We start from the raw sequence: 21,960 nt of genomic DNA on the forward strand, positions 1-21,960 counted from the left end.
CTTAATTACAACCTTGTGTGATAGTTGCTCTGATGGGAGAAACTCAGGAATGTGGGGAGACTAGGAGACACCTGGGCTTGCAGGGGGAGGTGAGAGGCTGCGAAAAGAAAGGGATGTCCAGACGCAAACCTGAAGGATGAGCAAGAATTAGCTGGGTAAAGGGGAGAGGACTGAGCATTCCAGGAGCAGCACAGGCTGTGACCCCAAGGCAAGAGAGAACCTGGTATCCAATGAGCCAAGGAAGAGGGAGCCAGAGCAGAGTGCGCAGTCACCTGAACAAAACTCCAGGTGACTGAGTCCACTCCACAGTTGGACTGCCTGGGTTCTGGGCTCAATCTGACACTCTCACTCTGTGCCCTGTGACCTTCTGCAAATCACTTAACTTCTTGGGCGCCCTTGTGGCTCAGTCAGTTAAGCATCTGCCTTCAGCACAGGTCATGATCCCAGGGTCCTGGAATCGAGTCCCACATCAGGCTTCCTGCTCGGTAGGGAGTCTGCTTCCCCCTCCCCCCTCCCCCCACCGCTTGTGCTCTTGCTCCCTGTCATGCCCTCTCTTCAAATAAATAAATAAAATCTTTGAAAAAGAATCACTTAACTTCTTTAAACCCCACCTTCCTCACCCCTAAAATGAGGAGGAGGAGGATTTCAGAGCTATTATGACCATTCTAGGTGATTATTCACTTAAAAGTGCTCAATGTTGGACCTGGCATGGTCTCAGGACATTTGGCAACTAATTTTTAGTAAGAAAACTGCAATAGCCAATTGTAAACTAGATAAATAGATGAAGCATATAGACTGGGACAGGTATAAGTAATAACTACTACCTACTGCCTCTCTCTCCTATTCATCTATTTATTTATCTTAATTTTTTTGGAGGCTCTGTGCCCAACACGGGGCTCAAGCTCACAACCCTTACGGCAAGGGTCGCATGAGCTACCAAGTGAGCCAGCCCAGAGCCCCACTCTCTCTCCTCTTTATCCTGCTGTGTTTTTCTTCCCAGGACTCATCACTTGACGTATTACATATTTGTTTGCCCAAGAAGGGAGGGGCCTTGTTTTGTTTACCTCTCCATCCCTGGTGCCTAAAACTGTGCCTGGCTCACAAAGACTTTCTCCTTGACCAAACCTGTATCAGGCTCCTCTGGGCCCTCTGCTCCACTAGGTTGACCTTGGACTTCCATCTGTGTCCTTGTAGAGTCCAGTTTTAGCAAGAATTTGCCGCTCTTGGGGGGACACCTGCGTGGCTCAGTTGTTAAGCGGCTGCCTTTGGCTCAGGTCATGACCCTGGGGTCCTGGGATCAAGCCCCGCTTCAGACTCCCTGCTTGGTGAGCCTGCTTCTCCCTCTCCCTCTGCCTGCCGCTCCCCCTGCTTGTGCTCTCTCTCTGTCTGTCAAATAAATAAATAAAATCTTAAAAAAAAAAAAAAGAATTTCCCACCCTGGTATCTGATCACCCTCCATATTTAAACGAATTCCTCATTTTCTACCCTTAATATCTTGGCCTGCCTTCAGGGAGAATCCCGCTAGCCTTGATGTTTCCACTTAGTCATTTTCCATCCCCTGACCCCCGCCCCCGCTCTTTAGCTCTAAATCTCCACTTGTCCTTGTTGTACTCAGAGTTGAGCCCCATTTCCTTCCCTTACTGCAAAACCCCCATTGCAGTGGTCCCTCTTGAATAAAGTCTTCCTTACCATCTTTAACAAATACCATGAATACTTTTATTAAAAAGATTTTATTTATTTATTTTGAGAGAAGGTGCCTCCTTAGTGCAGTAGGCAGCACATCAGTCTCATGTTTATTTTGAGAGAGAGAGAGAGCAGGGAGAGGGGCAGAGGGAGGGGAAGAGGGAGAGAAGCAGACTCCTGTTGACCTGAGCTGAAATCAAGAGTCGGACATTTAACCAACTGAGCCACCCAGGTGCCCCTGAATCTTTTTTTTTTTTTTAAACCGTGCTCAATGTGAGTTATTGAATGAGTGAACATATAAGTATGTTGATATATGGCTTTTGAAGATGATAGGGCTGGATGCTGGCTCAATGAATGATACTGACCACCATAGACAGACATTGGTAAATAAGTGAATGATCAGTACAGATGAATAAAAGCACATAGTGATGGCTCCAAATAGGTAATAAACACAGACTCGTTAAATGGGTGCACATTAAGTCACCTGGAAGTTTTCCAAACTCCACCTTCCTGGGCCTCACACATGCTAAGAGAACCAGTCTGGGAGTGAGTCTGGGGTCTGGACTTTGAACAAAACTCCAGGTGACTGAGCTTACCCTGCAAAGACAGGCTGGGGTAGGTGATGGGGAACTGGGGTTAGTATATGGAGATAAACAAGCCAGGCATCCAAAGGATGGAGCCAGGTAGGAGACAGCACCAGTTCGGGAACAGAGCTCTGCACTGCATTAAAAGATGAAGTCTAGAGGTAGAAAGCAGAGAGAGGCGGAGGCAGATAATAAGCCCTTCTAAGGTCCATGAAAGGAAGGATGTACCTGCAGGCCGTTCCCTTGCTTGTCCGGGACTGTGAGGAGGTAGGTTCAAGATCAGCAAGTGTTCCTGCCCCGAGCGCAGCCCCTTCCACTACCTTGACCTCCCCACCTCTCCTCCCTCCCTTATAACCCCTCCACACCCCTTCACCCAACTTTGGAGAACCAGAGGGCTTCCAGGGAACAAACAACCAGAGGAGTCCCGAGCCATCCTGTCCCCTGGCTCAGATGTCCTTACTGTCACCAAGGTCAGCGTCAGAAGAAGGGGACTGGAAAGGTCAAGGTGGTGGTGGTGGGCTGCACAGAGAGACTCAGGGCAAAAGAGGCAGAGAAATCGGAAGACAGAGGGCCTAGTAGATGAGTGGGGTGCGAATGGTCAAAGGGACATGAAGAGGCACAAATGGGCAGGGGCTGAGGGACGAGGAGTGGAGAGAGGCCAGCCGGGTGACAGACGGAGGCCTCAGGGTGAAGTAGCCAGTTGCAGCAAGACCCACTACCTCTGGTCCCGCCTGATCCCCAAGACTCCTCCCCCGCAGCCCGCGCCCCGCCCCGCCCCGCCCCGCCCCGCCCCGCCCCGCCCCGCCCCGCCCCGCGCGCTTCGGCTGGCCCCTCCCACGCGCCCCGCCCTGCGCGCTCCGGCTGACTCCTCCCCCGGATGCCCGCGCCCCGCCCTGCGCGCTCTGGTTAGCTCGGCGGTGGCGGCTGCCGGCTGGCGAGCGGGCGCGCCGAGGGAGGGCGCGCGGAGGGAGGGCACGCCGAGGGAGGGCACACCGGCAGCAGGTGGGCGGGGTGCTGGCCGGCCGCGGCGGGCTGGGGGCTGCCGGGCTGCGCTCGGGCTGAGCGCGGCCGGCCGTGCGTCGCGCCATGGACTTCAACATGAAGAAGCTGGCGTCGGACGCGGGCATCTTCTTCACCCGGGCGGTGCAGGTGAGGCCGTGCGCCCTGGGCCTCGCGGCCCGGATGTGGGGCGGGCCGGGAGCATCCCTGCAGTAGAGCCGGGGGGGGGGGCGCAGGAGAAGCCCCCGGAGGCTGCCGCCGCCCTCCCCGCTGCGGGGACGCCCTAGCCCCCCACATCCCTTACTGCTGCGCTACCCAGAAGAAAGAGCCCGGGGCGGCCGGCCTCTCTGGCCGCACACTCAGCGTAGCCTGGGGCCGGGGACTGAGCCGGGCCTCGGCCCTATTGCCCGGGGCGGGGGGGGGGGGGTTACCCCTTTGCCGTGACTGGCAAAGGGTTACCCCTTTGCCGTGACTCCCGCCCCAGGAGGGGAGAGAGCCCCGGGCGGCCCTGCCTCCCAGCCCTTTCCCAGCCGTGACTCTGGCAGGCGTCTGGAGGCCTGAGCGCCAGGCCCAAGGACCATGCACCCGCCACGACCCCTTCTCCGAGCCTCAGTCTCTGCACCTGTGCAATGGGCTGGTGGTCCTGATTCCCTCAGGTGCTCTTTCCACGCTTGGATAGTCGGTTCGGAAGCCAGGAGGGCTGGGATTACTTCCTTTCTGCTCCATGGGAGGCCTGTTTCCTCTTACTTCTTGAAGCCTGGGGGATGGGGACAGGGCTGAGGTCTGGCTGGGTGCCCTCCTTGGACAGCTGTCCAGGCTGATGATGCTGGGATTGGAACAAGTCCTGTCCACATCCTGGGGCCAGGAGAGAAACTGAGGCATCTTAATGTAATGGTGAAGACCTGGAGGCAGCTATGGGCATGGATGCTCCCTCTTGTGACCTTGAGGAAGGGGCTTCATCTCTTGGCCTCAGTTTTTCAATCTGATAAGTGGGATTAGCAATCCCTCCCTCCCAGGATGGATGTGAGGGTTCCTTGGTACTCTGCATGTACATGCTCACTAAAGGCAAGTTTATGGGGCACCTGGGTGGCTCAGTCCGTTAAGCGTCTGCCTTCGGCTCAGGTCATGATCCCAGGGTCCTGGGATCAAGCCCCATGTCGGGCTCCCTGCTTAGCAGGGAGTCTGCTTCCCACTCTTCTTCTGCCCTTCCCCCCTCACTCGTGCTCTCACTCTCTCTCAAATTAAAAAAAAAAAAAATCTAAAAAAAAAAGGCAAGCGTACTAGTGGTGTTAGTGTAGTTAGTATGGCACCTGTGCGGCATGTGACCTTGGGCAAGTCACTTTTCCCCCTTCTGTCAATCGGGTGTAACACTAGCCTGCCTCCAGGGGTGGCTGCAGACTTGGGGCTTGGCCTGTCGCAGTGTTCTGGGAGCTGGTCCTATTGTTTGTCCTTGCTGTTGTTGTCGGCTCAGTTCTCTGGAGAAGCCCAGCGCCAGACAGTCTCTGGGAAACCCATGTGCTCATGTTTACTAGAAAACCCTGTCCCGTGTCCCACTGAGGATTAGTGCCCCAGTGAGGATTTACTGCCTGGTATTTCAAGCCCCGTAGGTGACCCCAGCCCTAGTGGGGTTGCTAGGACCCTGGAGCCCCTTGGCTATCCTCAGTTCATCTGGAAGGTGGGAACCCTCCCAGTGTTGGTATGGCAACCACTCTATCTCCCACATCTGGGAAGAACCTGATCTGCCAGTTTCCTGCTACTTGTGGGGCCCTGGCACCTGACCTGGCCAGGGCCTGCAGAGCCTGGGGTGTGGGGAGGCTTGGGCCCTGTGGCCTCACTTCTCCTGGTGGGGGCAGGCCCACTGGGTCACCCATACTGGAGTGGGAGCCAGCGCCCAGGCTCCAGACTCTGGGGTGGAGGAGGGAGCTGGGAGCTTTATAAATAGAGGCTTTCTCTGGCTCTGCACGCCCACCCCCTGCTGCTGCCATCTTGCAGGGAGCAGCCTCGGACTCTGCAGACATCAGCCCCTGAAGCATAGGGCCCTTCCTCTTGGTAGGGATGGGGCAGGGTGGCAGGCCAGAGGAGAGAGGTCTTGAAATGTCACCTGCATAGGAGAGGACCCTCGGAACCTGCCTGGAGATAGGAGTCAGTCAGGAGGGATGGGAGGGAGTTCTTCATTATCAGTGTGTGGGCAGCTTCTCTGCCTAGGTGCCGCCTTGCCATGTCCCAGGACATGCTGGGTACTCGGTCAGCCCCTCCATGTCCTAGGGACACCCTTTAGAGCCTTGCTCCACCCCCATCCAGTAGGGAACCTGAGCTTGACCCTGGGAGAGCAAGATCCCTTTTGCATGGGTGATTCTGGGCTGGCTTCCCAGTCCCCGAACTGTGCCTTGAAAGATTTGTGAAGTTGGTCTAGGGGCTGGAAAGGCCCAGCTAAGGGCAGCGAGGCAGGAAACCTAGGCTATATTGAGTAAGAAGCCAGCATGGGTGGGAGTGGGCCGTGGAAGCCATAGTATTAATGCTATTAGTAATAACTGCCGTAATAGTAAGAGTAGTGGTAGAACTAGTAATAATAAAGGCCAAGAGGAGGTGGTAGCGCTTTCATCATCTGAGCCAGGCAGGCAGCACTGGATGGATGCCCAAGAGGTCAGGAAAGCCCCGTAGGACAGTGGACCTGAGGCGTGAGGGATGGGTACCCCAAGGCTCAGTTGGGGAGTGGCTGCCGTTAACCTTGCACATTTGGATGACATAGCCATCTAAAGTAGGGTGCCTGGTACCATTGGGGTAAGGGAGTTCCTAGGTAGCTCCAAGGAGGAACATGAAGGAGGCCTTCTATTCGTGGTGATGATGACAGCAGCTAAGGTTTATTAGGCCTGTGCTGTGTGTTTCCAAATATTCTGTAAGATAGGTCCTGTTACCCCCTTCGCCAGGGCAGGGGAACTAAAGACCAGGGAGGTGACTTTGCCTCTCTAAGCCTTGGTTTCCTTATCTGGAAAATGGGGCTAAGGCTACCCCTAAGGGGCTGGGTGAGGTGAGGCCTGCTCAGAGCCTGGCTCTGGGAGGCCCCAGTTTAGGGAATGTGAGGAGGCCCAGGAGTGGGGAGAGGTGGGAGGAGGCCAGGAGCAGCTGGTTCCCAGGTACGGAGCTGGAGGCCGTAAGCCTGGCCTACCCAGGCCTGCAGCGAGAAACCCAAGCCCTGTTGCATAATTGATGGCTGCCCAGTGACTATCCGTGGCTGCCTCCCTCTCCCTGCAGCTGGGCTGGAGCTGTGGTTGGCCTCTGGATGATTTATCGCTGCCAAGCAGTCTGGGAAGGGCCTCCAGACTCCCAGCCCATAATGACTCTGACTTGAGCACACTCTGCCCCTTGCTTAGCCTCAGTGGCATCATCTGTGACATGGGAAACTTGACCCAACTGTCTTGGAGGGCTCTCAGAGATGTGGTGGGCCATTGGTGTCAAATGCTTAGCCCAGGGTTGGGCCACCATGCGGTCAACAGTACTGCTATCATTATTACTGATCTTATTCCTGCAGGTCTGTGCCCTTTTGCTATTTGGCTATGACCTTGAACAGGCTCTTTCTGCTGGAGCCTTCTAGATCAGAAGGGCCAAGACTTCGGCCATTATCAGGTTGTTCCTGCGTGGCCCACACAGCCTCTGCTGGCTCTGACCCTTGGGACATCCGGGTTCTTGCCTGGCCTTGGGGCGGGGTTGCCGAGCTTTCTAGGCCTTGTGCATGCCCAGCAGTTGGCTCTGATGGGCTAGTGGTGTTCCCTGTCCAATGCACCAGGCGACCAGAGGCCAGCCATGTGGTTGTCCTGCCCACACGCACTCCCTTTCCTTCCCAGCTGCCTCCCCACCCATCAGCTCTTCATAGCAGCAGCAGCACCGACTCCCTGCCAGACTCTGGCCTTCATGTCTTACCCACATCTTTCTTTCTTTTTAAAAAAAAATTTTTTTAAGTAGGCTCCACACTCAGCGTGGGGCTTAAACTCATGACCCTGAGATCAAGAGTTGCACACTCCACTGACTGAGCCCCTCAGGCACCCCTTACCCACATCTTTCTTATTTCATCCTGTTTCAGCTATGAGGGAGCTGCTATTATTTATTATTCTCATTTTTCAGCTCAGGAAACTGATGCCAGAGAGGCAAAGCCACTTGCCCAAGGTCACACCGCTCATCAGTGTTAGAACTGAGACTTGAATCAAGTCCCTCTGATTCTGGGACCTGGGTTCCTCCCATTCACTCCCCTGGCGCCCCCTCCCCAGTGGCTCCCAGTCCCCCAAGGGGCCCGTGATCACCCCAGACTTTGCATTGTGCCCCATTTATTCCCTGAGCACCTGCTACCAAGTGCTTTGCTTCAAAGCCAGGCTAAGAGAACCCCTAGAAATAGGCTCCCAATGACTCCTTATCCCTCTAAGTAATAAGCTAGATTTTGTACAAATGTGCATTTGGCGGCGGGGGGTGTGGGGTTGGTCTCTAGCTTTCTGGATTTCCAAAAGAAGCCATGATCCCCAATCTGGTCCAGCCTAATTTTACACAGGGGCAAACTAAAGCACAGAGCAGGGTTGTAACGTGGTCAGGGTCACAGAGCAGGTTAGGGGCAAAGCCAATTTCTTGACCTTGGGCTTGGTCCTAGCTGGCGTGAGGGGAAGGGAGGTATAGGAGCGTGGGGCAGGGGCAGGGGCAGTCCTTGCTTTCCCCCTTCTGAGCCCTCCCCACCCCTCAACCCTACCCGCCACAGTTCACAGAGGAGAAATTCGGCCAGGCTGAGAAGACTGAGCTGGATGCACACTTTGAAAACCTTCTCGCCCGGGCAGACAGCACCAAGAACTGGACAGAGAAAATCCTGCGGCAGACAGAGGTGCTGCTGCAACCCAACCCCAGTGAGTGGGCGCCGGGCGGTCCTGGGTGAGGGGCTGGAGGCCACTGGCAGGTGGGACCGGGTGGCATGCGGGATTTGGGTCAGGTTATTGGGGCTTCTGAGGCCTGCTTGGCGCGGGGGGTGGGGGGAGCAGTTAAAGAGAACAGCAGACTCAGTGATGGACTGACTCCCAGATGCACTCTCTGGGGCAGCAAAAGTCTTAAGAGTTTTGCACCGAGGAGCTGAAGAAATGCTTGAAATTAAAACACGCTTGGGAGAAGAGGCAGTAAAAACATGAGCTGGGTCTTTTGAGAGGGCGGCGGGGCCCAGAGATGGAGGAGGGCTTGCCCAGAGTCACACTGCCGAGAGCGTGAGCGAGGAACACGCAGAAGCAACGGGCAGGAGAACCCAGGGGGAGGGAGGGGTGTCTTGGGGTCCTGATGCCTATCTGCCTCTAAGTCTCCTGTATAAGTGGGTGTCCCAGGAGCTTTCTGGAACCAGTGCCAGAGCATCGTCTGTGTGTGTTAGGTTCTGTAAATCCATATTGTACGGAGGGAGAAGTGAGTGGGCCTTCGCTTTGGGCCTGTCACCCCCGGCTATGTGACCTGGGGTAGGCATTTCATGTCTCTGAGCTGTGGCTTCCTCCTCTCTACAGTGAGGGGTCCTGCAGGGTTGAGTGCCAGCTTCACTGGGTTGAAATGGGCCCTGGAAAGAGAATATTCTGCCAGTCACCAGGCCAGGCACCCGCATGGGCAGGCCCTGGTCTGGATCTGTTTCTGTCGCCGTGGCTGCTATCCTTGGGTTGTACTGAAGAGCCCCGTGGCTTTGGCTGCTGTCTCCCTGCAGGTGCCCGAGTAGAGGAGTTCCTGTATGAGAAGCTGGACAGGAAGGTGCCCTCGCGGGTCACCAACGGGGAGTTGCTGGCACAGTACATGGCAGAGGCGGCCAGTGAGCTGGGACCCACCACTCCCTATGGTGAGCCAAGCCCCACAGCCAGGGCCAGAGGTCATGGTCTCTTGTTCTTGAATTTTCCTCCATCCCTCCCTTCCTTTATTTCTTTGTCTTTTTTGAAGTACACAAATAATATCTACTTGTAAACATTCATGAAATCAATGAATGAAAGTGAAAAAATTTTGAAATTAATGAAAATAAACAAGTGAAAAAATTCACTCTCCTTGTAAACACCTCAGTCAATGCAGATGAAAACAATGAGAAATGGAAGTTTCTCTTAACCAGTTTCAGCTTGTGTGTGTTTGTTAATGGGATTGTACTGTGTGCACCATTCTGCAGCCTGATTTTTCAACGTGGTATTGCATTAGCCACCACTTCACAGTGGCTCTTAGAGAGCTCCCTCCATCTTTTTTTTTTTTTTAATTTTTAAAGTTTTACGGAGATATAATTTACATACCATATAATGCACCTGCTTTAGGTGTGTAATTCAATGCTTTTTAGTGAATTTACAGAGTTGGACAAACATCCCCTCCAATCCTATTTAAAGAACATTTCTATCACCTGCACAAAGTGCCATGTCTGCTCAGAGTCAGTCCCCAGTCCCACCCCCTGCCAACCGCTCATGTGCTTTGTGTGCCCTATAAATGTGCTTTTTCTGAACCTCTCATATAAATGGAATCATATGGTGTGTTTTTTCTCTAAGATTTTATTTATTTATTTATTTGCGAGAGAGAGAGAGAGAGAGAGAGAGAGAGAGCTCATGAGGAGCAGAGGGGGAGGGAGAGGGAGGAGGAAAGAATCCCAGTGGACTCTGCGTGGAGCCGGATGCCGGGCTCAATCCCATGACCCCGAGATCATGACCTGAGCCGAAAGCAAGAGTCGAACGCCCAACTCATTGAGCCACCCAGGCGCCCCATGGTGTGCCGTATTTTGCTTCTGGCTTCTTTTACTGAGCATAGTATCTCTGACATTCATCCATGCTGTAATGTGTTTTAGGGTTTCATTCCTTGTTATTGTTGGATTGGGTAGTATTCCATTGTATGGTTACACATTTGGGTTGTGTCCTTATGAACGTTTTCGCATAGAACTTTGTGAGGATGTATGTTTTCCCTTCTCCTGGACATCCACCTAGGAATGGACTTGCTAGGTCATATGGTAAACCTAAGTTTACCTTTTTAGGAAATTACCAAACTGTCTTCCAAAGTGGCTGTGTGATTTTATATTCCTACTAGCAGGATGGTGGTTAATTTCCATATATTTGTGGATTTTCCACGTTTCCTTCTGTTGTTGATTTCTAATTGATTTCGCTGTAGTCAGAGAACATGCTTTGTATGATTTTAATCCTTTTACATTTATGAAGACTTGTTTATGGCCTAGTATATGGTCTTTCCTGGAGAATGCTGGTGTTCACTTGAGATTATATGTTATGTTGTTGAGTGGAGTGTGGTAGAGACAACAGGCCAAATTGGTTGATAGGGTCGTTCTAGTCTTCTCTGTGCCTGCTGATTTTGTCTTATCCTATACATTATTGAGAAGTATTGAAGTCTCCAACTATTTCTGTTGAATTGTCTGTTTCTGGCTTCGGTTTTTCAGTGTTTGCTTCATATATTTTTGGAGATCTGTTGTGAGGTCTGTATGTTTATTATTACATCTTCCTGATAAATTGACTCTTACATCATTGTAAAGTACTGTTCTTTGTCTCTGGTCACATTTACATTAAAGTCCATTTTATCTGATAGCAGTTCAGATACTCCTGTTCTCTTATGGTTATTTACGTAGTATACCTTTTCCTGTTCTATTTTCAACATATTTATATCTTTAAATCTGAAGTCTTTTCTTTTATAGACAGTATATATTTGGATTGTTTAAAAAAATCCCCTCTGACCATCTTTACCCTTTGATTGGAGTGTTTCATCCATTTATATTTAACGTAATTGTTGATGTGGTTGGATTTACATATGCCATCTTATTATTTTCTCCATGTCTCAGATCATTTTTGTTCATCTGTCCTCCTTTATTCCTTCTGTTGTGTTAAATAGGTATTTTCTAGTGTAACATTCTAATTTCTTTGTTGTTGTTTTCAAGGTTTTTAATTTATTTATTTGACAGAGAGAGAGTGTGCACAAGCAGGGGGAGATTCAGGCTCCCCACTGAGCAGGGAGCCCGATGCAGGGCTCAATCCCAGGACCCTGGGACCCAGGACCCTAACTAAGGCAGACGCTTGACCAACTGAGCCACCCAGGCACCCCTCTTTCTTGCCTTTTTAACAAAGTATTTTTTACTGGTTTCACACTATGAACAACAGTATGTATTTTAACTTACCCCAGTCTGCTTCAGAACAATACTGATTTAATTCCAGTAAAATATAGACACTTTACTCCAATATAACTCCATCCCCCTCCCTTTCTTCATGCTGTTATTATCATATATATTTCATTTCTATTTTGTATGAGCCCAGCAATACAGTTTTACAGTGATTATTTTGTACAGCTGTCTTTTAAATCAGTTAAGAAAAGAGAAAAAAGGGCGCCTGGGTGGCTCAGTTGGTTAAGCGTCTGCCTTCGGCTCAGGTCATGGTCCCGGAGTCCTGGGATCGAGTCCCGCATCGGGCTCCTTGCTCAGCAGGGAGTCTGCTTCTCCCTCTGACCCTCTTCCCTCTCATCGTGCTCTCTCTCTCTCATTCTCTCTCAAATAAATAAATAAAATCTTAAAAAAAAATTAAAAAAAAGAAAGAAAAGAGAAAAAATATGTTTGTATTGTCTTTTGTATTTGCCTATGTAATTACCTTTATTGGTGGTCTTTATTGCTTTATGTGGATTCAGCTTACTGTCTGGTGTCATTACCTTTGAACCTGAAGTATTTCTTCTATGGCAGGGTGGCTAGCAATGGAGTCTCTCAGTCTTGTTTCTCTGGGAATGTCTTTATTCCGTGTTCACGTTTGTTAGATAGTTTTGCTATATGTAGTATTCTTGGATGAGAATCTTTTCCTTTTTTTGCTTTGAATATATCATTTCACTGCCATCTGGCCTCCATTGTTTCTTTTTTTTTTCTTTAGGTTTTGTTTTGTTTGTTTGTTGTTGTTGTTTTGTATCGTTTTTTTAAGTAATCTCTACACCCAAAGTGGGGCTCGGACTCACACCCCCCGAGATCAAGAGTTGCACGTTCTACCAACCGAGCCAGCCTGACACCCCAGCTTCCATTGTTTCTGATGAGAAGTCATTCGTAAATCTCATCATGGTTCCCTTGTATGTGATGAGTTGCTTATCTCTTGTTGCTTTTGAGACTTTGTCTTTGTCTCTCAGCAACTTGACCAAGATGTCCTGGCTGTCGGTCTCTTTGTATTCATCCTCTTTTGGGTTTGTTGAGTTTCTTGGATATGGACATTAATGTTTTCCATCAAAATCAGAAACATTTTCGGCTATTATTTCTTCGAATATTTTTTCTGCCCCTTGCTCTCCTCTTCTTCTGGGACTCCCATTACTCATATGTTGATTTGTTTCGTGATGTCCCATAGGTCTCTGAGGCTCTGCTTGTTGTTATTTGTTCATTTCTCTTTTTGTTCTTCAGACGAGGTCATCCTTATTGATCTGTCTTTAAAGTGGCTCAGTTTTCCTTGAGCTAGCTCACACTTGCAGTTGAGCCCTTCTGGTAGACTTTGCATATCAGTTGTGGTGCTTTTCAACTCCAGAGTTTTCCTTTCTTTTTAACAGGATATTCTTTATTTGATGAGTCATTGTCATCGTATTTTTCTTCAATTCTTTAAGCATTAAAAAAAAACAAAACACATTTTTTTCTTCTGCTTAGAAGTCTTTGCTAAATCTGGGCTGCCTGGGTGGTGCAGTGGTTGGACATCCAGCTCTTGGTTTCGGATTGGATCATGGCCTCAGGCTCATGGGATCGAGCCCCATGTCAGGCTCTGCGCTAGGCGGGGAGCCTGCTTGAGGATTTTTTCTCTCCCTCTCCCTCTGCTCCTCCCCCCACACACGTGCATGCTCTCTCTCTCTCAAATAAATAAATAAATCTTTTTTTTTAAAAAGAAGTCTTTGCTAAATCTAACATCTGAGTGTCCTTAGAGACAGTGACTATTGATTGCTTTTTCCTTCTGCTTGTTGACAGAAATACTCACGTGTTTCTTTGCATATCACACAATGTTTTGTTGAAATCTGGACATTTGAGATAATATAGTAGCTATGGATTCTGAATCACTTGGGGTTGTTGTTGCTGTTCGTTTGCTTAGAGACTGGCCTGGGCTAATTGTTTAGTCTGTGTCCCTTGCAGTGGGCAGCACCTGATGCAGCTGCTGTGTTCACAGTTTTTTGGATTTTTTTTTAATCATTCTTTTTCTTTTCAAGCTAAGCTTCCTAGGTTTTACTCCTGGGTTAGCATATGTTAGTAGTCAGGTAATGATAGATCAGTCAGAGGCTGTGCTTAAACATTTGGCACCATTAAGGCTTTACTGATGAATTTGTGGGTGTGCTGGGGGATACATTCAAAGTTCATTCAAAGTTCATGTGGTTTACAAGTCTGCCCAGCTTTTATTTTGTGTGCAAAGCCTCCCATTTGGTCAACAACGATTAGTAGATACCTAGGTTCTCTCCAGTCTTTCCTGAGTGTATTACACACACGTGTGTAGCCTTCCAGACCACCAGAGATACCTGGGAGCTGGTCAGGGCCCAATGTGACTATCTCGTTTCCAGATCTGCTGTTAAATTTCTGGCAGATCTGTTCCAACCAGTATTCCCTATTCAAGTCAGCTGTAGTGTTGGTCTTTCTCAATTACTTGCCATTGGGATCGCTATTGTTTTTGACAGCGTCCCCTGGATTTTTCTATGCTCCTGCCCAAATCAAGTCAGCACCAATACCACTCCCTTCCCCTGAAACCCATGCCCCAGCTCTGCCCACCCCTAGCAGCAGTGAGGCTGCCGGCCTCAGGACTTGCCCCACCTGGGTGGAGCTACACCACCACAGAGCTGACAAGACAGGAGTTCCCCGCCCCCCACCCCCACAGGCTCCCACCTTGTTCTTACCAAGGTTCAGGAGTTCTTGAGTAAATATTCTCAGTTTATTTGCCTTTGGTCAATTTCCAGAGTCTAGAAATGTTTGCTTTTGACAGTGATATCCACTTTTACTATTGTTTTTTGGGGAACAGGATTTGTTGAGGTGCTTTCTGTGTTCTTCTGGAAGTCCCATCCCCGCCCCCTATCCTTTTAATGCTGTGTCGTGTTCCACGTTTGGGACGTCCTGCTATTTATCTGTCAGTCTCCAGGTGACAGATACGCAGGTCACTCCACATGTTTCCAGGCCAGCCGTTCTGCACTGAGCCCCCTGCGCTCACGCTTCCTCAGCGTGCCTCTCCCTGGCCGCTCCCTTACTTCTGGGGGTCAGAGCAGCCTGAGCCTGAGCCTCTTCCTCACCCTTAAATTCCATCTAACCAGGGAAGACACTAATCAAGGTGGCAGAAGCTGAAAAGCGCCTGGGAGCCGCAGAGAGGGATTTTATCCACACAGCCTCCATTAACTTCCTCACGCCTCTGCGCAACTTCCTGGAAGGGGACTGGAAGACCATTTCGGTGAGAGCCCTGGGGCCGTCCCGCTTCCTGGTTGCTGTGGCATCCTCCTCCTGGGAGCTGCTGAGCACAGGCTCTCCTCCCAGGCTGGGAACCCCGCTCTCCCAGGCCTCCCCAGACATGGCTCTTATGGGCTGAGTGACACAGAGTGGATTACGTCCCCCTGTGTGGGCCTCAGTTTCCCCATCTGGACCTGATGGCCCCGTGGGCCAGTCCTGCCATAGCCCAGGATCTCCCAGGGCTCCCCAGGGCCTCACTCTTCCCTGTTATCCCTCCCCACAGAAGGAGAGACGTCTCCTACAAAACCGGCGTCTTGACTTGGATGCCTGCAAAGCACGGCTGAAGAAGGCCAAGGCTGCGGAAGCCAAAGCCACGGTAGGTGTCCCTGCTGGTCTCCTGGCCAGCCCCCCAGCTCTGTTTGGAGCCAGGGGAGGGTGAAGGGACCTGATGTTTGGCATGACCGTTCTTCCCTGTCCCTGCCTGGAGAGGTTTGCCTGGGGGGCACTGGTCCTGGCTGACCGCTTCAGGTCATGCCTCCCCCCTTGCCCCGGAACTCTGGCCGCCCAGAGCTCTGGGTCCCAGGGCAGACTTTTATGGGGTGGGCTGACCAGCAGTGCCCTGACCTGGGCTCAGGGCATGCCACAGCCTCCCCAGACAGACAACCAGTTGGAGTTTCTCGCATGGCCCTGCCCTGCCCTCCCTGAATGCTTGGCTCTGTCCCCCGGCTCTGCCCGGGCATGGCTCCCCCTTACTAACTCCCCCACCCGCTGCTCCAGCGCCGGTCCCAGGGTGCCCGGATAGTGTGAACCCCGGAGCTGGACTGCCCACCTGCTCAGGGACACGACCAAGGGCCCTTTCAGGGAGTCCCATGGCCCTGGGTCAGGCCGGGGCCTCTCCCCCCCGCTCTCAGCTCACTGAGGCCTGCTCAGCCTGGCCGGGCCAGTCGATGCAGTGTGGTGCAGTTTGACCAGGGCTTAGGCCAGGGTGGGGAGAGCGGGCCTGGGGGGGAGCACACTTCTGCCATGCCAGGCTGCTTGGGCGGGTAGGGGCCTAGAGGCTGCCTCACACCCGGGAACCCCCAGGTCGAGGGCGGCCCGGAGGTACTGCCACCTGTGCCTGCCCAGGCTCTCAGCCGCCCGTGAGGGTTTGGGCCCCAACCCCTCCTTGCGTCCCCCTCCCACAGTGTGGCCCCTCGGGACCATGGAGTCTGGGCCTGTGCTGCCTCTGGTGAGGGCCAAGGGCAGGGTCTCAGCTCATGCAGGTGTGTGGGGTCCAGATCGGAGGCAGGGGCTCAGCTACTGGAGTCTTGTTGTGGTTGGGTAGGATGACCAATGGCCACAGGGATCACGTCTCTAAGTCACCTGGACAGGACAGTCTCTCTGGAGTACCTTGGCCCGAACCAGCTCATCCTCCATCAGCCAGGCCAGAGGAGCCTTTCCTTAGTCACTAGAGCGGCACGACCTCTTCTCTAGTTGTCTGGCCCAGACAACCTCAAGCCCTTGGGTTAGGCCAGGTACCCCCTGCAGAGCTAGGCCTGCGGCAACCCAGGTACAGTGAGCGCCCCAGAGGACGGCAGCCCACAGGTCGTCCCTCCCCTCCCCCGACACACACACACACACACACACACACGCACGCACACACGCACGCGTAGCAGGACTCCTTCCAGAGGGCAGGGCCGTCTTTCCGCCTCCCTGCCACCTGCTCTCCCCTCCTGCCACGGGGGGCCTGCTCCCGCCTGCGCTGTGGACTCACTAACCTCTTTGTTTTTGTTCCTTTCTGTTCTGCTTTGGGTAACTTGGCTCAGTGTGAGGGAGATGTGAGTATACCTATCCCACGTGCTGTGCTGCTTCTGGTTTGCCCATCCCAGCCTCGGGCCACAGTGGCGTGGCCGGCCCAGGGGACGTCCTGGGCATTTTGCAAGCAGCTGGTCTCCTCACCAGAGCCTCTGCCATGCATAGCCTCTGGTTTAGGGGGGACGCCAGGCTTTGGAGCCTGTGAGTCAGCTTTTTGCAAACACGGAAAGCCTGTCACCCTGTCCACCCATGCATCCATCTGTCCACCTTGTTGTGGGGAAGGGGCCCGGTCCTTGCTGCAGGAGCGAGAGATGGGCCGTGTGGAGATTCTGGGATGGAGAAAGCTGGGGTCTGGAGGACTGTGGCTCTAACTGGGGCATCTGAGCGGGGCTAGGGTCCAGGGAGGAGGGGGGCCAGGCCCAGCCTGCGACTCATCCATCAGACGATGCTCATCGGATGATGAGCAGACTCATCATCGTCTGCTTTCCTGGGGTCCCAGCGTGACCACCCACCTGGTCTTTGTCCGACTCTCTGTCCCCAAGCCCACCTTGTGCCCAGGAGGTTGGAGCGGGGAGAAGGGGTCCGCGTGGTATGTGTCTGCAGCCTCCTGTCCCTGGGGCCGGGGCTCCTGGCCTCTCCCCATGGGAGACTCGGGGGCGGTGCCTGGCCCCGTGTGACGCCCCCTCCCCCCGTGACCTCTGTTCCCGCCAGACGGTGCCTGACTTTCAGGAGACTAGACCACGTAATTACATTCTCTCGGCCAGCGCCTCCGCGGTAAGCGCCCCACCCCGGCTGCCCCCTCCCTCCGCCGCTCAGGCACCAGGAACACAGGCCGCGGCCCCGGAGCCGGGAAGGCAGCAGCCCTGCTCCTGGCCGCCAGCCTGCGCCCTGCGCCCTGGCCTCGCTTCTGTCTGCGCCGCGCTGGAGGTGGGGGCCGGCCCAGCTGCCCCAGACTGCGTGGGGACAGCGTGGGGAGCTGGGCAGCAGCTGCCTGTCTCCCAGGGCCCCAAGGTCCGCCTGCCACCCCACCACCCCCCATCAAGGGCACTGCCCCCTGGCCCACCTCGGGCTCGAGGACCCCAGAGCTGTGACAAGAGGGGGCACTCTTCATCCAGCTGCCTCTCTGGCTCATCTGCCCGGCGTCCTGGCAGCGAGGAGAGACCCAGAGCCCTTGCAGGGAGGGTGGGGACCGGCGGGCTGGGGGCAGGCCTGTCCGGAGGAGGCTTGGGGCAGCCGTGGGGGCCGAAGGCTCTGAGTGTCGTGGGGTCTTTTCTCCACGGCCGTGTTGAGCCACTAGGTGTTTACCGTTCAGTGTGGGACACGGACCAATCACACCTGTCCTATTGTACCTGTCACCACCACTGCTGTGCCTGCTCTGCCTTCTTCTCTGACCTTCCGTTTCCACCAGGGGTGGCGCGTGCTCACACGGGCCCTCTGGCTCTCTCCGCCCCCCCCCCCCCCGTCACGCCCGCAGGCCCCTCTCGCTGAGTGTCCTCCAGCCCTGCGTGCAGAAGTCACTCCCCACCCTTTGGTTTTCTAAATGGCACTGTGGTGGGACATCTCGATCCACAGGACTGGCCTTGCTCTGCTTTCCATCTTTCAGGTCATCATCTTAGGATAGACTCTCCGCACTGGGCAGGAGAAATGGGTCTCCTAAGTCGTGGCGGGGGGAGGGGGGTCTTTCTTCTTTAGACTCTGGATGACACTTCCTGCCCCCCTTCTTGGGCCGAGTGGAAGGAGGAATATCCTGGAGGGTGGAGACCGCCCTGTTTTTTTCTTTTGCCATTGAACCCCAGTGTGACTCGGGCACGAGGCTGCCTTTCTCTGCCGAAGGACAGAAAGGTTCAGTGACTGGCCTAGGGTCACACGGCCCTGCGTCCCAGCCCACCAGCCTTAGCTGATCGTCAGGGTGGGATGGGGGACACCGGGTCTCCCATCAGAGCCTGGGGGCTTCCGCTGTAGGAGAAACCCAAGCAGGACTTCCCAGCTGGCCGTCCCTGCCTTCCCTGCATGCGGCATGTTGGGCTGGACTGTGGTTGTCAGTGACCCCGCTCACGCCAGGCCGCCTCCTGGCCTCAGCTCCTGGTTGGGTTATGGGGAGGGAGTGAAGAAGGGTCGTGGCGAGGGAAGGGGTGGGGTCTTGGGGAGCTGGGGCAGGGCGTGGGCTCTGGGGCTCAGCCGTCCTCACCCCACTCCCCCGCTGACCGGTGCCCTCTCCCTCCCTTGCCGCCTGGTCCTGTTGTGGTCTCTGAAGCTCTGGAATGATGAGGTGGACAAGGTGAGTGTGGGCCCAGGAGGCCTGGGGGCAGAGGCTTGAAGTGGATGGGGGTGGGGCAGGGGTCAGATCAGTTTCTAGTTCTGGGCTCCGCCACTGTCGGGGTATCACTTCCTTCTGTGGGGCAGCCGCCTCCACAGTTCCTCTGAGCACACAGGGGAACGGTGGTGTCAGACGGGAAGGGACGGAGTGTCAAAGGTGGTGGCAGAGTACCCGCGGGTCTGTCTCTGAACCGCTTGTGACGGGACGGGTCCAGAGGGGTCCCAGCTAGGGGGCAGGGCTCCGGGCCTGAAGTCAGGGGTGAGAAGTACATCCGTGCCACCAGGATAACTCCACGTCCCCAGGGGGGGACGTGTCGTCTGCATCCGGAGCAGGAGAGGAGGCTGATCCTGGGCGGGAAGGCGGGGGCAAATGCTGCTGTCAGCCACCGTCCCCTCTGCCCTTCCCAGGCCGAGCAGGAGCTCCGAGTGGCCCAGACGGAGTTTGACCGGCAGGCAGAAGTGACCCGACTCCTGCTGGAGGGAATCAGCAGCACTCACGTGAGTCCCGCCCTGTGTTGCCCATCATCCACCGACTTCCTGCCCACCCCCCTGGGCCCCCCAGTAAACTCCTCCACAAGAGGCCGGTGATGAACTTGGATCTCAAAAGCGGGTGACAAGGGGCAGTGCTTGAGCTCATGGTCCTCAAGGTGGAACTTTCGCTTTGGTCCCAGTGCCAGAGGCTGGGCAGCCCTCCCCCACCCCAGGGAGCAGGTGGCTTGGGGTTGAGGAGGGAGCGCGAAAGGCCAGGGTCTGCGGGGAGGGGGGGTGCTTCTGGTAAGCTAGGGCACCTCGCACTGTCGGCACCACTCTCCGCGCCCCCGCAGGTGAACCACCTTCGCTGCCTCCATGAGTTTGTGGAGTCCCAGACAACTTACTACGCGCAGTGCTACCGCCACATGCTGGACTTACAGAAACAGCTGGGCAGGTGCCCACTGGGGTCCCCAGGCTCCCAGGCCCCACGAGTGGCCCACGCCCCCTCCCCCGGGCAACAGCCTTCTCCCCAGGCTCAGCAAGCCCCCCTGCCCCCCCCCCCCCGCCCCGACAGGCAGGGCGGGCTAGAGGGCTGCTGAGTGAGCCCTCGGTTGGGAGCGTCACACGCCTCTCTGGGTGACAGGGAGGTGGCTGGCCTGGGCGGGAGGATGGCAGGGACGGGGCGGTACGGCTCACGCTTCCCCTTGCCTTGCTTTCCCCCTCATGCTGCCAGCTCCCAGGGAGCCATGTAAGTAGCCGGGGTCTCCCTGCCTCTGTGGCAGTGGGCCCAGGTGTTCGACGGAGCACGTGGGACTCCCACGGGGACACAGCTCCCGGCTGAGATGTCACCCCTCTCCAGATTCCCAGGCACCTTCGTGGGCACCACAGAGCCCGCCTCCCCGCCCCTCAGCAGCACCTCGCCCACCACCACCGCGGCCACTATGCCCGTGGGCCCCTCTGTGGCTGGCCTGGCCCCTCCAGGAGAGGCCGCTCTCTGCCTGGAGGAGGTGACCCCCCCCGCCAGCGGGACCCGGAAGGCCCGGGTGCTCTACGACTATGAGGCGGCCGACAGCAGCGAGCTGGCCCTGCTGGCTGACGAGGTGGGCCTGACGCCACGGGAACTGGAGTGGGGAGCTCCCCTCTCCGCTGCCCTCAAGCGTCTGAGGGGCCCTGGGGTGGGGCTGGGGCTGGGGGTGAGCGGAGGCAGCCGCAGCTCTGAGGAAGCAGTCTCTCCGTAGGGGGGTGAGGAGGCCAACTCCTGCTTCTGGAGGTGCAGATGCCCGGGTCTCGCGGGGCCCTGGCAGCCTGGCCCCACGCCCTCCTGCCCCCGGCTGGGGTGTGACCTCCCCTCTCTGCCCTCCTCTTCAGCTCATCACTGTTTACAGCCTGCCTGGCATGGACCCTGACTGGCTCATCGGCGAGAGAGGCAACAAGAAGGGCAAGGTCCCGGTCACCTACTTGGAACTGCTCAGCTAAGCAGGCCCCCTCCAGGCCCCTGCCCCCTCTGACCTGGGCGGGAGAGGACGGGGGGGGGGGGGGGTCGGCAGCCCTGCCACTTGTCTGTTGGTGACTCAGCTGCTCAGGGTGGGGCGACTAGCCCCATTCTGTCCGTGCCCCCGGTCATCCGGCTGTGCGGGGGCCCCTCCCCTAGCCCCGCTTCTGGAGCCCCCCACCCTGCCTGCATCCCCTGAGCACCCCCGCTCCCCAACCCTCCCAGCTCCTGCTGAGGGGGGTGGGGCTGGCCGCGGTGCCGCCCTAGGCACCCCAGCCCCCCTGGGAAGCCTGGGGTGCACCCTTGGCCAGAGAGCACCTGCCTTTCGGTTGCCAAAAGCAGCAAGGTGGGGGAGGCAGGCAGGTGTGCGGCAGCCCGGGGCCTGGATGCCAGCCCCTCCGGAGGGACCGGGGCGGAGGGACTGGGTGCTGCCCTCCCCCTCCCACGTGGGACAGCTCACGCCAAGTTCCATGGCTCAGCCTGCACCTCTCCACGCTCACTTTTTAAACTGATCTTTTTACTCTGCCTGTCTGTTTGCTCTCCAGCCAGTGACAAATAATAAACCAGCCTTCACGTGCATGTCGCCTGGGCTCCCGTCGGGCTGCGGGCCCCCTGGGGCTGGCCCTGAGGGTGGGCAAGGGAAGCCTTCCCCGGCTGCCCTTCCTCTTGCAGGGCCTGCATGGCTCCAGGGGGAGCCCTGCTCCTGCACAGGAGGCTGCAGGGGAGACATTTTGCCCTAAGAGGAACTCGCCTAAATGTGGGCTGTAATGTGCACGGGGGTCTTGGCTGGTAACCTGTGGCTGGTTCGCCTGTTCTCACATCGTCCTCCCAGACGCGGGAAGAGAGCAGAAAGTCAGTCACCTCCTCAAGCTTCCGTAACTGGCAGGTGGCCGCGCAGGGACTCTAGCACCAGGTCAGTCTGGTTCTAGAAACTTCAGGTTTCAGGTGAAGGCCCCTAGCCAGGCCCAGCTCTCTGGTGAGGAGGTGGTGAGGCGGCTGGAGGCTGGCAGGCCCCACCCCAGGGCCTCTGAGGGGAGGGGCAGGGAGGGAGCCTGGGGCACTGAGCTATAAATAGCAGTGGAACTTCAGGAAAGGCCACTCCCCACGAGAAGCTAGGCCAGCTGGAAAATGGGAATGTGGCAGGGGTGAGGGGACGGGCCGAGAGCCGGGGGAGCCGGGGGAGCCAGGGAAGGGAAAATTAAAGTGTCCACCTGGCTTCCCCGGGGGGATGTTAGTGGGTCAACCGT

The 21,960-nt window shown here is 55.4% G+C and overlaps 1 protein-coding gene across 5 annotated transcripts; it reads left to right on the plus strand.

Annotated features, from left to right (window-relative positions):
- Positions 1-3,222: 3,222 nt before the first annotated feature.
- SH3GLB2 (SH3 domain containing GRB2 like, endophilin B2) lies at positions 3,223-21,287 on the plus strand. Of its 5 annotated transcripts, XM_027616898.2 has the most exons (13): positions 3,223-3,416; positions 8,005-8,146; positions 8,971-9,099; positions 14,511-14,644; positions 14,924-15,016; positions 16,446-16,457; positions 17,146-17,208; positions 18,689-18,712; positions 19,159-19,248; positions 19,575-19,675; positions 19,955-19,969; positions 20,081-20,321; positions 20,590-21,287. In XM_027616898.2, the coding sequence occupies exons 1-13, from the start codon at positions 3,354-3,356 to the stop codon at positions 20,695-20,697; spliced, it is 1,215 nt and encodes a 404-aa protein (XP_027472699.2). In that variant the 5' UTR covers positions 3,223-3,353; the 3' UTR covers positions 20,698-21,287. The 5 variants fall into 5 exon arrangements, with proteins under 5 accessions (XP_027472699.2, XP_027472704.2, XP_027472701.2 ...); XM_027616900.2 differs by lacking the exon at positions 19,955-19,969 and having other exon boundaries at positions 3,224-3,416; XM_027616899.2 differs by lacking the exon at positions 16,446-16,457 and having other exon boundaries at positions 3,224-3,416.
- Positions 21,288-21,960: the final 673 nt, after the last annotated feature.

The sequence above is a fragment of the Zalophus californianus genome, chromosome 13 (genome assembly GCF_009762305.2).
Source record: "Zalophus californianus isolate mZalCal1 chromosome 13, mZalCal1.pri.v2, whole genome shotgun sequence".
NCBI lineage: Eukaryota > Metazoa > Chordata > Mammalia > Carnivora > Otariidae > Zalophus > Zalophus californianus.

Bases quoted from the DNA above. Each gene is read 5' to 3' on its own strand.
- SH3GLB2 (XM_027616898.2), top strand. From the start codon at position 3,354: ATGGACTTCAACATGAAGAAGCTGGCGTCGGACGCGGGCATCTTCTTC. The intron at 8,147-8,970 runs GTGAGTGGGCGC...GTCTCCCTGCAG, and splicing joins GCTGCTGCAACCCAACCCCA to GTGCCCGAGTAGAGGAGTTC. The intron at 18,713-19,158 runs GTGAGTGTGGGC...TGCCCTTCCCAG, and splicing joins GGAATGATGAGGTGGACAAG to GCCGAGCAGGAGCTCCGAGT.